This window comes from Marmota monax, unplaced genomic scaffold (genome assembly GCF_021218885.2).
Source record: "Marmota monax isolate L192 unplaced genomic scaffold, Marmota_monax_Labrador192_F-V1.1 WCK01_AAM20220418_F8-fsc00021, whole genome shotgun sequence".
Classification (NCBI taxonomy): domain Eukaryota; kingdom Metazoa; phylum Chordata; class Mammalia; order Rodentia; family Sciuridae; genus Marmota; species Marmota monax.
Window position 1 is genome coordinate 6,957,308 of NW_026695228.1, and position 15,098 is coordinate 6,972,405.

The 15,098-nt window shown below is 37.9% G+C and overlaps 1 protein-coding gene across 4 annotated transcripts in view; it reads left to right on the forward strand.

The window, feature by feature from the left end:
* Positions 1–1,031: 1,031 nt before the first annotated feature.
* Positions 1,032–15,098, forward strand: part of Cnot10 (CCR4-NOT transcription complex subunit 10) — a 71,049-nt gene continuing 56,982 nt past the window's right edge. The window contains exons 1-4 of one of the 4 annotated variants that reach the window (XM_058576509.1): positions 1,032–1,304; positions 8,566–8,660; positions 9,597–9,758; positions 13,204–13,354. In XM_058576509.1, the coding sequence (XP_058432492.1) occupies positions 1,283–1,304; positions 8,566–8,660; positions 9,597–9,758; positions 13,204–13,354 (430 nt within the window). In that variant the 5' untranslated portion in view covers positions 1,032–1,282. The remainder of the gene's footprint in view (positions 1,305–8,565; positions 8,661–9,596; positions 9,759–13,203; positions 13,355–15,098) is intronic. The other 3 variants (XM_058576508.1, XM_046437181.2, XM_046437180.2) reach the window with 3 other exon arrangements.

Consider the following 15,098-nt stretch of genomic DNA (forward strand, 5'->3'; position numbering starts at 1 on the left):
GTTGTTTGATAGCATATACCCTTGATTTGACGTGATGAGAATGGCCAGTTACCTCTGTAGACATTCTTCTTAAAGCCCGTAGCCTCAGTCTAACCATAAGGTAAATATTGGACAAACCCAAATTGAGATACATTCTCCAAAATATTTTACCAGTATTCTAAAAAAGTACTTTTCAAAAACAAGGGAAAAGGATGGGGATGTAGCTCAGCGGTAGAGCACTTGCCTAGCATCTGCGAGGCACTGGGTTCCATCCCTAGAAGAGGAGGGCAGAGACTTGAATAAATGCGGGGAGCCTGGAACAGAAAACTGGTGAAATCCAAATAAAGTGTGGAGTTAATAGTGATGCATCAAACTTTCCATAGATGTGACCTACATACCATAGTAATTGAATAATTAAGACGTTCACAATAGGGAACATTAGATGCGGAGTACTCAGGAGCTCTATGAATCATCTTTACAACTTTTCTACAAATCTGATATAAAATTAAAACGTGTTTGTTTTTTAACGGGGAACTGCAATAGCGCCTCTTAGGGTTGTTGTGAGAAATTAATGCAACAGTCTAGGCCAAAAGAAAGCTCCGTGCTTAGCACATGATTTGATGTAAAATGAGGGTCAAAAGATCTGACACTGGTATTTTAGGCAAGATAAGCAAAGGGGATCTGGGGTTGTGGCTCAGTGATGGAGGGCTTGCCTAGCATGTGTGAGGCCCTGGGTTCTCAGCACTGCATATAAATAAATTTTTAAAAAACAATTGATAACTAAAAATATTTTTTAAAAATAAGCAAACAAAATTAAAAATAAAAAATAAGCAAAAGAAGAGTTTGGCACAGCTGCTTTCGCTTCTACTTGGCACACTTGCAAGTGATGCGAGCTAGCGCGCGCACGTCATGTCGGGTCGCGCGCCCGCCCCGCCGGGGGCGGGGCGAGAAGGGGACGCCGGCGTGGGGCGGGGCCATCCGCAGTTCCCACGCTGGCGTTACAGGAGCGGTTGGACGCAGCCCCCGGAAGTAATGTGTACCCGGACGCCTTAGGGCGGAAGCTGCGGATGGCGGGAGGCAGAGGCACAGGCGGGGCGGGGACGCTGTTCCTGTTGCTAGACGACGCGAACTAGCCTCGTCACTTCCTCAGCCTGCGGTCTGCCCACTCCCCTGGCCGGAACAAGGGGGCCCGGAACTGCGGTGGGCTCAGAGTTGACCTCGGAGGTCCACGACAGCGGCCAGCCCGGCGGCGGGAGTCGGGGCCACGCCACCTGCAGGGAAGAACCCGAGCCGAGGAGGGAAGATGGCTGCAGACAAGGCTGCAGGTGAGGCGTCGGCGCCGGGTGCTTTGAGGCAGCGGGACGCGCGGGGGTGTGCAGATCCTGCGCGCGGAGTCGGCGGCGCCCGGGGTGGGGACTAGGGGTGGGGATTCCAGGACGACTTTACTTGGGGGCATGCATTTCTTTCCTCCAACCTTTGTCTCGCGGTGGCTTACGTGAGTCTTTGGGCCGCAGGTCCAATAGTTTTCTACTCAAGCGAAGCGTGAAACCCCCTACTGACCGCCTCTGCCCTGGGTCTCCAAAATAACTCTGGTCTAAATGACGTAAATTTATTTTGCCGCTTCAGACTTTTCGACTTCCCAATGAGAAAGGCAAATGAAGGATTTCGTCCCGGTGTACACAGGTGCATTTTTGTCACCTGGGCTGTTTCAGCCACTTGAGCGATGTCCTGTGGAACTAACAGTGAAAACCACTGTTTAAATAGGCATGATGTTTCAGTGTCTGTGCTGATACCTTCTGCTCAGGACCTGTTTTTCTCCAGTTCCTCAAAGATTAATTACATAATCTCGATTTTATTGGTGAATTATTTTCCCCGTCTTAGAATCTTCCTCAGTAAGGAATATAAAACTTTTTTCCAGGCAACTTCTACAAAAGTCAGGCACATGTTCCCTGCAAGAAATTAATAGTCTCTGTGGCATTGAAGTTTTATTGGAAGGAATTTAAGCGACAGAACTTAAAGTGGTCACCACACTTTTTTTATTTTTTATTTTTATTTTTAGTTGTAGATGGACACAGTACCTTTATTTTATTTATTTTTGTGTGATGCTGAGGATCGAACCCAGTGCTTCACACGTGCTAGGCAAGCGCTCTACCATTGAGCCATAACCCCAGCCCTCACCACACTTTTTTACAGTGCTGTTTAATTTAAGAAAAGAAAAAAATCTCCCTGCATACTATGGCTCATGCACAGTAATTCCAGTTACTTGGGAGACTAGAGCAGGAGGATAGCAAATTTGAGGCCAGCGTCTGCAATTTAGTGAGACCCTTTCTTAAAATAAAAAAAAATAAAATAAAACCTAGGTATGTAGCTCAGTGGTAGAGCATCCAGATTCAGTCCACAGTACTGCAAAAGGGAAAAAGAAATCTAAATGGCTGTAGATTTTAGTGGGTCCTTACCTCAACAACTGAACTTTGATTTGAAATACAAGTCAGCTGACCCTAATACAGGAACAGATGATAGGTCTCCATAGCTGGTGTCCTATCTCAGTGGTAGAGCATGCACAAGATCCTGAGTTCAATTCCCAGCACCACTACCACTACCCACCCACCACCCACCCCCGAAAATTTAGAGAATCTCTTCATTAATCTGCTAAGAGGAAAACGATTTAAAAAGTGAGGGTAGTAGCATGAGCTATAGAATTTTAGATAGGTTGGTCAGAAAAGGCCTGAGGAAATGATAATTGAGCAGAATGAAGAAGCGAGCCATATCGAATAGGGAGAGATAAATGGAGAGGAAAGTTACAGAGAGGCGTGTCCAAGATTGGACAAGGGGACCAACATCCTCCTTTTTAGTTTAGGACCATACCTCTGTTCCCCAAGTTTACCATTCCTACCTGCCCATCCCATTGCACTTACTTGACCAGACTCATTCTTTTAGACCTACAACCCATCCACTTTTTAAGTCCTTCCTCAATTTAAAAGCCTTCTGTTGGTGAATTCATTCATAAATAGTTAGTGTAGGCACTGCCTTAGGTGTTGAAGAAATGGATGTAACGCAGTACCGCTTTTGAAAACCTGCTCTTTATTCTGTTAGAAACAGACCTATCATATTTACATTTGGTGAGAGCTGTGTAAATCTATATATTTGAAGAATAAGGTCCTTTGTGATTAGGGGACTATTTCTTTTACAGTTTTAAGTTTATGGCCACATAATAACAAACGGTTCTGTAGATAGTAAAGTTGAATTTGTGTGGATAGTAAAGTTGAATTTGTATAAAGTAGATGAATGTTTAGTGTCATTCCATTAAATCTCTGCTCCTTTCCATCTCCATTTCACCTGGTGTGGTTGTAGCCTTTATCTCTTAATGTGGTGTTTCTCATTAAGTAGCCTTCTGATTGGTTCTTGTCTTTTCTTATTGAATCCATTCTCTTTGTTGCTGCACTCTATTTTTTTCCCCAAAACAATCATTGGATGATGGCATTTCCCTGCCTGTAAATGTTCTAAGATTGTCCCATCTTTTAGGCATTAAATCCTTAATCTTTAATGTGGTTTATGAGCTTCTTTAGAGTCTCTTTCCAGCAGCTTTTTTTTTTTTTTTAACTCATCAAGCTCTTCACACCAGACTGACTCTCTTATGAAGTGTTCTGTTCTTTTGAGCTTCTGAACTGTAATAACCTTCTTCTCCATTTGGTGAACACTTTCCTCATTCAGAGTCTGCCTTACATGCTGCTTCCTCTTTGAGTTCCTGAGATCAGGGTCCTTGTCATGGAGGGTCTTGTTCATTAGGTAACAAAAGAGGGCCATGAAAGGATTTAAGAAGGTAAGTGACCAAGGTGCTAGGAACTTAGTATAGATCATTTGCCTAGCATATGCAAAGTCCTGAGTTTTATTCTCAGCACCACAAAAATTTTTAAAAATACGAAAAAGGTAAGTGAGTGGATCACACTGTGTGTGGTAGAAGATGAATTTAAGTAAAGCAAGACTGAAAATGCAGGACCACCTGAGACCAGCTAATACTGTGTGGTATTATTGTATTCAGCCTTCTTTGCAAGCCACTACTTTAGGCACTGGGCAGGAAACAAGACAAAGTCTATATCTTAATGGAGTTTATTAAATAGTATGAAAGAAAAACATGACTGAAAATGTGGCTGCCCAAATTTAGACTTTCAGTTTCCAAAACTGAGCTAATTAAACCTCTTTTCTTTACAAAGTATCCAGCCTCAGGTATTTTGCTTTAGCAATGGAAAATGGGCTAATAAAAAGAAGATAACTGAGAGCAAGGACCTCATTTTTTAGATGGATTGATTAGAGAAGGGCTCTCTAGAGGTGATATTTTGGAGAGAGACTGTAATGATAAAGAACTATGTGGGTAGAAGGAGCAAGAAATATACAACACTCTCGATTGGAAAATGTTTTAAAGAACAGCAAGAAGATCTCTTGAATAGAAGCTCCCTGAGGAACTTTTCCATGTGTAGCATGAGAATGATAATAATGCCTACCTTACAGAACTGGTAAAAGGTTAAATAAGATCATTTCAGGCACTAATATTTTTAAATGCTGGCTAATATTACTCTAGGGTCATGGTAGGATGGACAAAAGCAAATGTGGAAAATGAAGTTTAGAGTAAAATTAGCAGAGTTTGGTACAGTAGACAAACAGAAAGCTGTGCTCCTTGGAAAGGGGTCTTAGGTGAGTAACTCAGCATCTTCATTTGTGAAATGGGAATCCTAATAGCCTTAACCTCAAAGGATTGTAACTTGTGAGGATCAACTGATGAAAGGTGTGTATTTCAGCCCATGTCCTCTTGGAGGCAGAACCCAATTATTTTATTTTATTTTTATTTTTTGGAAGATGCAAATCCAGAGTACTGAAAGTAAGGGAGAGAAGTAAGGTGAAGGGTGATGCAGGTCACTTGCATGTGGTATTTTTCTGGAAGGTTTTTTGAGGAGAAACTTCAGTGCATAGAAGAGAGAAAGGAGGGATGATTTACTTATCCAGCTTCCTCCTGTTTCTTTTTCCCAGTTAGTTAAAACTCATCCCAGTTCACCCTTTCTGGGTTGTATGGCTTCTTGGAGCTGGATTAGCCAGCAAATCCCACACCCAGAGTTGTATTTCAGCCAAGTTCTAAAGGGAGAGGTATCCCAAAGTAGAGGGGCACCAACCAAAGACAAAGTGAAAGAGGCAGTATAAGGTTCACATTTATTTTCCTGTATACTATAGAAGAGTGGAGTGAAACCAGTATCATTTTGTTGACTAACAAAATACCAACAAACTTGTAGGATGACTTGATTGACTTTACTTTTTATGGTTATTTGAAAGGAGGAAGTAGCTGGAGCTGGGACACAAAATCCTAGGTTTTAAGTTGCCAGAGAATTTGGACTATTAGGATGGCTTAATAAGAAAAGGTTGGGGCTATAGAAGATAGTTTCTTTGGTTGTATGTTATTTCTCTGTGCTATGTAGAAGCCAGCCATTTATATGTGGGGTTTTGATAAGTTGTTTCTTCTTCAGGTTATAGAAACCACATGTGAGCCAGGCGCAGTGTCACACACTTGTCATCCAGGCTACTCCATGGGGTTGAGGGTGCTGAGGTAGGAGAATTGCAATTTTGAAGCCAGCCTGGGCAACTTAGACCCTGTGTCAAAATTTTAAAAAAGGGCTGGGGATACAACTCAGTTGTAAAGCACCCTTGGGTTCAGTCCCCAGTACAAAAAAAAAAAAAAAAAAGGAACAATGAAAGAAACCACATATGAGGTATGTTAACCTCAGGTGTCTTAACCTTAACCTATATGGGGACTTTAATTAGCCTGAATTATTTTTATTACTATTTTGGAAAGGAATGCTTCACAAAAAGTATTATCAGTATTGTGTGGCAATAGCAGTTGATTCCTTAGGTCTTTTCACATTTCCTTTTTTCTTTGGAAAATCTTTTCTTCAACATCTGGGGCCATAGTTTGACTGCATAGGTTATAGTCATCCTCCAATCAAATTTGAATTGTTAACATTCTGTATTGGAATGTACCTGTGCTTTCAGTTAACTGACTTTCTCAGTTTTGAAAAAGTGGTGCATTTCTTGTCTACGTTGTTGAAACCTAGAGGCAACTAACTCTTTGGTTAGAAATGAAGTCTATTGGCTTAAAGAGTGTCAAGGTTTGTGGGTCGAAGAGCTCTGCACACCTAGAAGGTCAGCCATGTTTGTTAAGCCAGAGTAGAAGGAAAGTGAAGCTTATGGATGAACGGTCATATACACTTTCAATTGGTAATGGAGACTATTTTTGGACAAATAAAGACACATTGTGGAATTATGTGCAGACTCTATCTGGTAAGAAGTCAGCAGTTATAAATAGTGAATGTTTTAAAACATTTGAAAAACTGATTACAAAAGTTAATACCCATTTCTTACAGAAAACTTGAAATGTGTACAAACATAATAAGGAAAAAATGGTAATCTTACTGAAGTGTATTTTTTAAAATTTTTATCCTGAAGTAAAAGAATGTAGGTAAAATAATGATTAGTTTACATGTAAAAGGTTATTTATCGAGCTTAGTTCTCTGAAATGTAAATAAAAATGGGACTTGTTGAGTCTCTTATCAGCCTTAGAGTCCAGCTTGTTTGTATTGAAATTGGCTTCTTTCTTTTCTTGGAGAATTTTAGGAGACTTATACATTTCCTAGGGGATAATGAGAGCTGTAGTTAGTTGTGCCACTCTGCTTTAAGTAGAAGTCTAAAATCTTCAATTACTTAGCAAATTGTTGGGTATGTTTCCCTTTGATCTCTGTTTCTAAGTCAATTTAATAATTGGGCCCAGAAATCCCATTAAAGAATGAGGTCTAATCTGGAGAGCATATGTTTTAGAAGGTGGTATGGAGATAACTGGATGGCCAACCAAGAATTTTGTGCATTTAGTTTCAATTTATTACCCTTCCTTATGGGGGAAGATCACTTTTTTATGTGGTCCTAGGGATTGAGCCCAGGGTCTTATGTGTTCTATGCAAGAGCTCTAACACTGAGCTACACCCAAGTCACTGAATACCATTTTTAATTATTATGTTATTGGTGTATTTTAAGCATACGTAATAGTGGGGTTTTTTGTTACTTGTCATACATGCAAATAACAAAATTTTGTCATTTTTATTTTCCTGTTACCTTTCCTTCCACTTCTCCAATTTGTAATACACCTGCCTTAGACTCCCAAGTAGGCTGGAATTATAGGACTGTGCCATCATGCACATTTCAGAATCATTAATCTTTAATCAGGATGCATATAGACATTTAATTGAGTTAAGGAAACTGAATTGTTGACTTTTAGATTTTTTTGGGGGGGGGGAGCGGGTACTGGGGATTGAACTCAGTGGCACTCGACTGCTGAGTCACATCCCCAGGCCTATTTTTTAATTTTTTATTTTTATTTTATTTTATTTTGTATTTTTTATTTAGAGACAGTGCCTCGCTTTTGCTGAGGCTGGCTTTGACCTCCTCCTGCCTCAGCCTGCTCAGCAGCTGGGATTACAGGCATGTGCCACAGTGCCCAGCTGACTTTTAGATTTCTAAGCCTGGAGAAGCATTCTTTGACTAGAAATTAACTGTGAGCACTTATTTGTATCATTTTCTAACTGTTAAATGTTACTGCTTCCCACTTAGATTACAAACCTCCTGAAGTCATTGTGGGTGTATTTGTAATTTCCTTCTATCTCCAGGACCTGGCGTAGTTTCTTGAATATATCAGATTTTTTAATATTGCTGAGTGGTGGATCTAATTTTTTTAATATTTATCTTTTAGTTTTAAGTGGACACAACATCTTTATTTTGCATTTATGTAGTGCTGAGGATCAAATTCAGTGCCTTAAGCATGCTAGGTAAGCACTCTACCACTGAGCCACAGTGCCAGCCCCCGGATCTAATATTTTTAAGGGAGCATATTCTCAGCCTGAATGTCTCTGTCAACAGCTTGTAGTCCTTACTTCAGTAGGCATGCAGGTTTTTATTGTGTTCTACCATTGCCAAGGAGGCATTTTCAAGTTTTCCAAAGAGTGGCTTCATGTAACACTAATTGGCCAGTGTTGAGGGAGTTCTAACTTTGACAACTTGATTACGAATAGAATGAGGGGGGGCTGGGGATGTGGCTCAAGCGGTAGCACGCTCTCCTGGCATGCGTGCGGCCCGGGTTCCATCCTCAGCACCACATACAAAGATGTTGTGTCCGCCGAAAACTAAAGGATAAATAAATATTAAAAAAAAAAAAAATAGAATGAGGGCAGGCTGGAGTTGTAGCTCAGTGGTAGAGCACTTGCCTAGCACATGCGAGACCCTAGGTTTGAACCTCAGCACCACATAAAAATAAATTCATAAAATAAAAAGTATTGTGTCCATCTACAACTAAAAAAATAAAAATAAAAGAATAGAAGGAGGGGTTGGAGGGGTTGGAGGTATAGCTCAGTGATATAGCACATGGTTAGCATGCTCAAGGCCTGGTTTCATCCCCAGCACCACAAGAGAGAGAGAAATACGGACCAATTCATTGTACAACTTTCATTTCTAAAAACAAAACAACAATAACAAAAAAATATAACACTTTTATGTTTGCAGATCAGGGAGCAGAGAAACATGAAGGAACTGGTCAGTCCTCTGGGATCACTGATCAAGAGAAGGAATTATCCACCAGTGCTTTCCAGGCTTTCACAGTAAGAAATGGCTTCTCTTTCAATCTGCTCAATTTTGACTATCAACTATGAATCTTTTCACAGTGAATTTTTAAATGTATAAATTTTTTTCCTGTAATAATTGAGTTAAGTTTAGAGAGAAGTAGGTTTACTTTTATAACATTTTAGAGCTTAACTAACTATGGTAAAAGGAATGGAAGTAATTTTAGCCATTCTCAAGCTTTTGTGTTTTCTTAAACATGTTTTAACTCTCGCTCTGTTGTTTTTTAAGTCTTTTAAATTTAATTTTTAAGTCTTTTAAATTTAGATTTGTAAATATGTTGGTCAGTCTTTTCATTCCACTACTCTGTTCAATTCTTTGTCTTGAATGTACTTTAAAAGTGGAACCCCCAAAATTTATTGTCAGAATTTTAGCTTTTCTGACCTTAAACAATATGAAAGAAAACTTTATTTGATATTAGGATGTGTATATATATGTATATAAGTCAAAGAATTTGATACTGGCATATTCAAAGTATATTTACTAGAAATTAAAATTTGAAGTAATTTTATTACTTTTCTTGCCTAGACTTAGTTATTTAACCCTGCTACCAATACATACCAGTATATCTAGTAAGTACATACATATGTTGTTGGTATAATGTGTCAGTGTCAGAGTTTGATTCCTAGGAAATGTAGATTCTTTTTTCTTTATTTTTAATTTTAATTTTTTATTTGTTCTAATTAGTTATACATGTCAGTAGAATGCATTTTGACATTGTACACAAATGGAGTACAGATTCATAATTGACATGAATATTGCTTTATCTAATGACTTTAATTAGTATATTTGGGGGGGACTCTATTTTTTTAAGAATTTTTAAAGTAAAGCTTAGTGAAATATATTTGGAAATAATGTTCTTAAAGCTGGTATGTAATTTTGTGTGTGTATGTGTGGTTTTTTTTTTTTTTTTTTAGTCTGGAAATTATGATGCCTGTCTGCAACACCTTGCCTGTCTACAAGATATAAACAAAGATGATTATAAAATAATTTTGAATACAGCAGTAGCTGAGTTTTTTAAAAGTAACCAAACAACAACAGATAATTTGAGACAAACACTTAACCAGCTGAAGAATCAGGTGATACACAAATGAATTTAACTATAAGAAAGTATTGTGTTAATTTGCAAAATACAAATAGTTAAGGAAAACAAATGTGATTTCTTGTCTTATATTGCCAGCACAATTTCTAATGTATCTGAAGCATTTGTCGTTATTAATTTTATTTGTATAAAATTATTCCAGGAAATTAAAGGTATGTTGTACTTTTTCTTTTTAGTTTTTAATTAACTTGAACAGAGTAGACTAATATACCAAATTTAAATGAGCTTTGGGATTTTAAGAAAGAATTCAAGTAGAACTATATGAAGAATCTTAGCTCCTGAGTGTTTTTTTTTTTTTTAATTAATGTATCTTTGGAATCTGTTTAGCCTCTATCTGGGTTGTATCTATATATACATATAAAGATATATATATATAGAGAGAGAGAGAGTATATATGTAAGGATGTATCTTTATATATATAAAGATATTTATATAGTATATGTGTGTATATAAATTATAATGTCAAATTGTTTTAGTATTTTGTATCAATAGGTGATTAATTAATAATTGGTTTGGGCTGGAATTGGTCAGTGTTCTGGTCATAACAGCAGTATGTAGCATATCCCATCACAGGGCTAGATCATTGATATTAAGAGGGATAATACTGATGGTACTGATAGGGTCAGCTAGCCATATATGAAGTACTGTGACAGGGCTATGCTAAGAACTTGTATGTAATGTCTCATGTATTATTCTCAATAGCCCTGTAAAATAGCTTCCCTCCCCCGCCTGCCTGTTTCCCTCCCTCCCTCCCTCCCTCTGTGTGTGTGTGTGTGTGTGTGTGTGTGTGTTTTAAAATGGGTAGGAAAGTTTAAGGGACAGATAGCTACGTAAATTTAAATTGTCAGACAATTTTTTAGGTACTAGAGCTACATAAACCCAATTCCTTTTTTACTTTGAAGCTGGCGTTTTTAATTACTGCTAAATGCTACAGGGTGTCATTTTTTTTTTTTTTTTTTTAGGGTATCTTAAGATCCATTTGAGCTGCTGTCCTACAATAATGAGTACTTTTTATACTGTATAATATTGTCCTAAAATATGGTGCACTGAGAAATAAGTGATTCCTTCGGGTTCTTCATAATTTTTTATTAGGATTAAAGTCATTTCTAAGTCCTGTTAAAAGTTTTCAACAAAGCTGTGTGTGGTGGCACATACTTATCATCCCAGCAGTTCAGGAAGCTAAGCCAGGAGGATTACAAATTTGAGGCTAACCTCAGCAACTTAGCAAGACCCTATCCCAAAAAATGAAAGGGACTGTGGACATAACCCAGTGGTAGAGCACCTGTGATTCAATCCCCAGTTTAAAAAAAAAAAAAAAAATTTTTTTTTTTCCAATGAAAATGAGGCTAATAGCCAACATTGAGTGAATGCTTCCTTGATACCAGATTCTTTATTCAGTGCTTTTTATGTCTTATTTCATACAGTCCTCATATTCAACCCTTGAGATAGGAACTTGTTATTTCATCTTTAACCTTAGAGTATAGGAAGTTTAATAATTTTAATTTTGTACAGCTAGTAAGGGGAGGAGCAAGATTTTAAGAGCAAAGTTTGAACCAGGCTGTCTTTCTAACTGCTTCTAGTCTTCATAAATTTGTACATTGTCAGGTTTCATTGTCAGGTTTCATTATTACTCCAGTATTAGTACCCAGATTATCTTGGCTGATATCATAGGTAATGCACAGTATGGCCCATAAACAGTTTTTTGTACAAAAGATTTGTTTGGTCTTGGAGTATAAGGTCAGCCTTGAAACTATTTTTTTTTTTTTTTTTTATAATAAGAGCTCCTAGAATAAGAGGCATGGTGACAGCATATGCCTGAAATCCCAGCTACTCTGGAGGCTAACACTGAGGAGGATCACCAAGCTTGAGGCCAGCCTGAGCTCTCAAAAAGATCTGGGGTCATAACTCGGGAGTAGAGAAATGGCCTGGCATACACAGGCCCTGGGTTCAATCCCCAGCACCCGCCCCCCCCACACACACCCCCCTGAAAATATACTTCTTAACTATATAGTGTTGGATAAGATAAGATTACTGTGCTCATTTCCTTATTTATAAAGTAGAAATTATGATATCTGTGTTCTGGAGGTCTGGCAAGGATTAACCTATAAAAGTGATTTTTTTCCTTGTTTTTTTTTTGGTTGGGGGGTCAGTAGGGGGGTTGTTGGGCATCATACCCAGGATCTTGCACATGCTAGGTAATAAGCAGTCTACCACTGAGCTGTATTCTCATCCCTAAAAGATTTTAATGTGGCAAGCCTGACACATAAATGGTTAGCTATTGTTTTTTAATGTGTAAATTTTATGTTTTTAGAAAATGGAATCAAATTATGCACACTGCATAGCATTTTTATGGGAAAGATCATTTTGAGTTTTGTCCACTCTCCATGTAGCTTTTTTATTATTATTATTTCTTTTATTTTTTAGTTGTAGTTGGATACAATACCTTTATTTTATTTATTTATTTTTATGTAGTGCTGAGGATCAAACCCAGGCTCTCGCATGTGCTAGGTGAGTGCTCTACCACTGAGCCACAACCCCAGCCTCTCTATATAGCCTCTTATTACTCATGAGGCTAGAAAGTTGGACTGTTAATAAATGGAACATATCTTCACAATGCCAAGGAAGAAAACTGCCTGATACTTAACAAAGTCCCATTAGAACAACTGATGTAACAGAATTTTACTCTGTTTGAAACAGATGAGTAAAATAATTTTTAGCATATGAGAATAATTATTGTTGATAGTGTAGAAAATTCAAATAAGAAATATGGGGAGCTGGGGATTTAGCTTAGTGGACAGAATGCCTGCCTAGCATTCACAAGGCCCTGGGTACAATCCCCAGCACCACCAAAAAAAAAAAAGAAAGAAAGAAATATCATGGGACTGGGGTTATGGCTCAGTGGTAGAGCGAGTTGCCTAGCATGCAGAAGGCACTGGGTTTGCTTCTCAGCACCACATACAAAAATAATAAAGTTATTATGCCCGTCTACAACTAAAAATATATTTTTTAAAAAAACAAAGAAATGTCGTTAAGGGCTGGGGATGTGGCTCAGTGGTAGGGTACTTGCCTAGCATATTTGAGGTGCTGGGCTCAAACTCTAGTACTCTTAAGAGAAAAAGAAATGTTGACCTATGTTCCTAATTTTTGTTGTTTTGACTGTACTGGGGATGGAACCTAGGGGTGCACTAACACTGAGCTATGTTCCCAATCCTTTTTATTTTGTGAGACAGGATCTCACTAAGTTGTTTAGGCTGGTCTTGAACTTAGTGATCCTCTGGCCCCAACCTCCTGAGTAGCTGTGATTATAGGCATGTGCCATTGTACCTAACTCTGTGTTCTTATTTATTCATATAAATTCTTTCACTATTGCTTTTTATTTTCTTACTGTTGTTAGAACACATTTTCCATTGGTTGTTTTATAGGTCCACTCAGCTGTTGAAGAAATGGATGGATTAGATGATGTTGAAAACAGCATGCTGTACTATAATCAAGCAGTCATTCTTTATCACCTACGGCAGTATACAGAAGCAATATCAGTTGGTGAAAAACTTTATCAGTTCATAGAACCTTTTGGTATGTTATCTGTCAAGTCACAAATTTTCTTCTCATACTTGTAAAATTTTCTGGTATTTTTACCTAGATAATATTTATAAGAGAATCACATGTCATTATTTAAAGAAAAAAGAAACTTGTGTCCATTTTTCTTAATAGAATAGATAAAAATTATGTGACATTTAAATTATTCCAGGGTTATTTTTTAGCACCTCTTTCTAGTCAGTTTTTAAATATAACTGTTACAAATAGTATTGGAAAATGTTGGAAAGACTTTGCTGTTTAAACACTACCTTGGTGAACTGGATTCTTTTTTTACCTTTGTGCTTAATTTAAAGGAGCATTTGGAATTTTAGAGGAGAGAATAGTATTTCATTTTTGTCTTGCTGACATTTTTGTAGGTAATCATAGGTAGTATAGAACTATGTGAGCTTTTTTGTTATCTTGACTAGCTATTATTGCTGACCTCAATCAAGTTAGAATAGTAAAAGCAAAGGAAAACAGCAGCATAGGGAATAGTGGACCCAGGGGGTCATTATTAGAGAAGCTGTTGAGTTCCAGCTCACAAGCAGTCTGATGTTGTTTTTGATTCACATTGCCTTTTTTCCTCCAGAGTTCCTTTCTTTTAAATTCGTAATATAAGTGGAAATTCCTAATTTTGAACACCTAATTTCTGATGTGGTTACCACAGAACAAGTGGTAGGGTGTGAACGTACTCCTGTGGGCTTTGAGAAGAGTTGTGGGGTCCTTTTTGCTGACAGCTATTTGAGCAGCTGGTTACTATGGCTCCAGAGGGTCATTTTGAGGGCCTTCTCTTCTTTCCTCCTATCCTGACAACTTGGTGACTGAACAGGCAGGCTGAGCGGGAGAGAGATCAAATAGGAAGGATTGTCAGGCTGAGAGAGAGATCAAATAGGAAGGATTGTTTAAGCATCAGGTAGTTTCTTATATGTAGCTAATAGTCAAAGTTATGACTCACTTGTGTTTTTCTATAAAGCTACGGTTATTTGTGTTTTGTAGAATTCCCTAAACAGTTAACAAAATTCTGTTAATATATATTGTAGCTGAAGAGAATACAGCAATCAATAGTATTCAAATCCATCAGTTTTTTTGAAAATTATTATAATTTTTCTATCTTACTACTTTTTAAGTTAAAAAAAAAAAAAGCTGAGCTTAATGATGCATGCATGCCTGTAATTCCAGCAGCTGGTGGAGGGGAGGTTGAGGCAGGAGGATCGTGAGTTCAAAGTCAGCCTCAGCAATTTAGTGAGGCACTAAGCAACTCAGTGAGACTTGCCTCTAAATAAAATACAAGAAAGGGCTGGGGGGTATGGCTCAGTGGTTATGTGTTCCTGAGTTCAATCCACAGTACCAAAAAAAGTTTTTTTTTTTTTTTTTTTGGAGCAGTTTTAGGTTCATAACAAAATTGAGAGGAAAGTACAAAGATTTCCCATGTGCCTTCTTCTCCCACCCATCTATACCCTCTTCCACTGCCAGTGTGTCTCTATGGTAAATGTACCAGTAAATATGTTACAGTTGATGAAAGTAGGTAGACTCATCATAATCACACAAAGCCCATAGTTTACCTTAGGGTTCACTCCTAGTGCTATACATTCTGTGGGTTTGGATAAATGTATCCATTATAGTATTACTTAACATGTTTTTACTGTTCTGAAAGTTCTATATGTTCTCATTCACACACACGCCCTGCCATTGCTCATTTTTGTATCATCTGCCATCTCTATAGTTTGACCTTTTTTAGAAT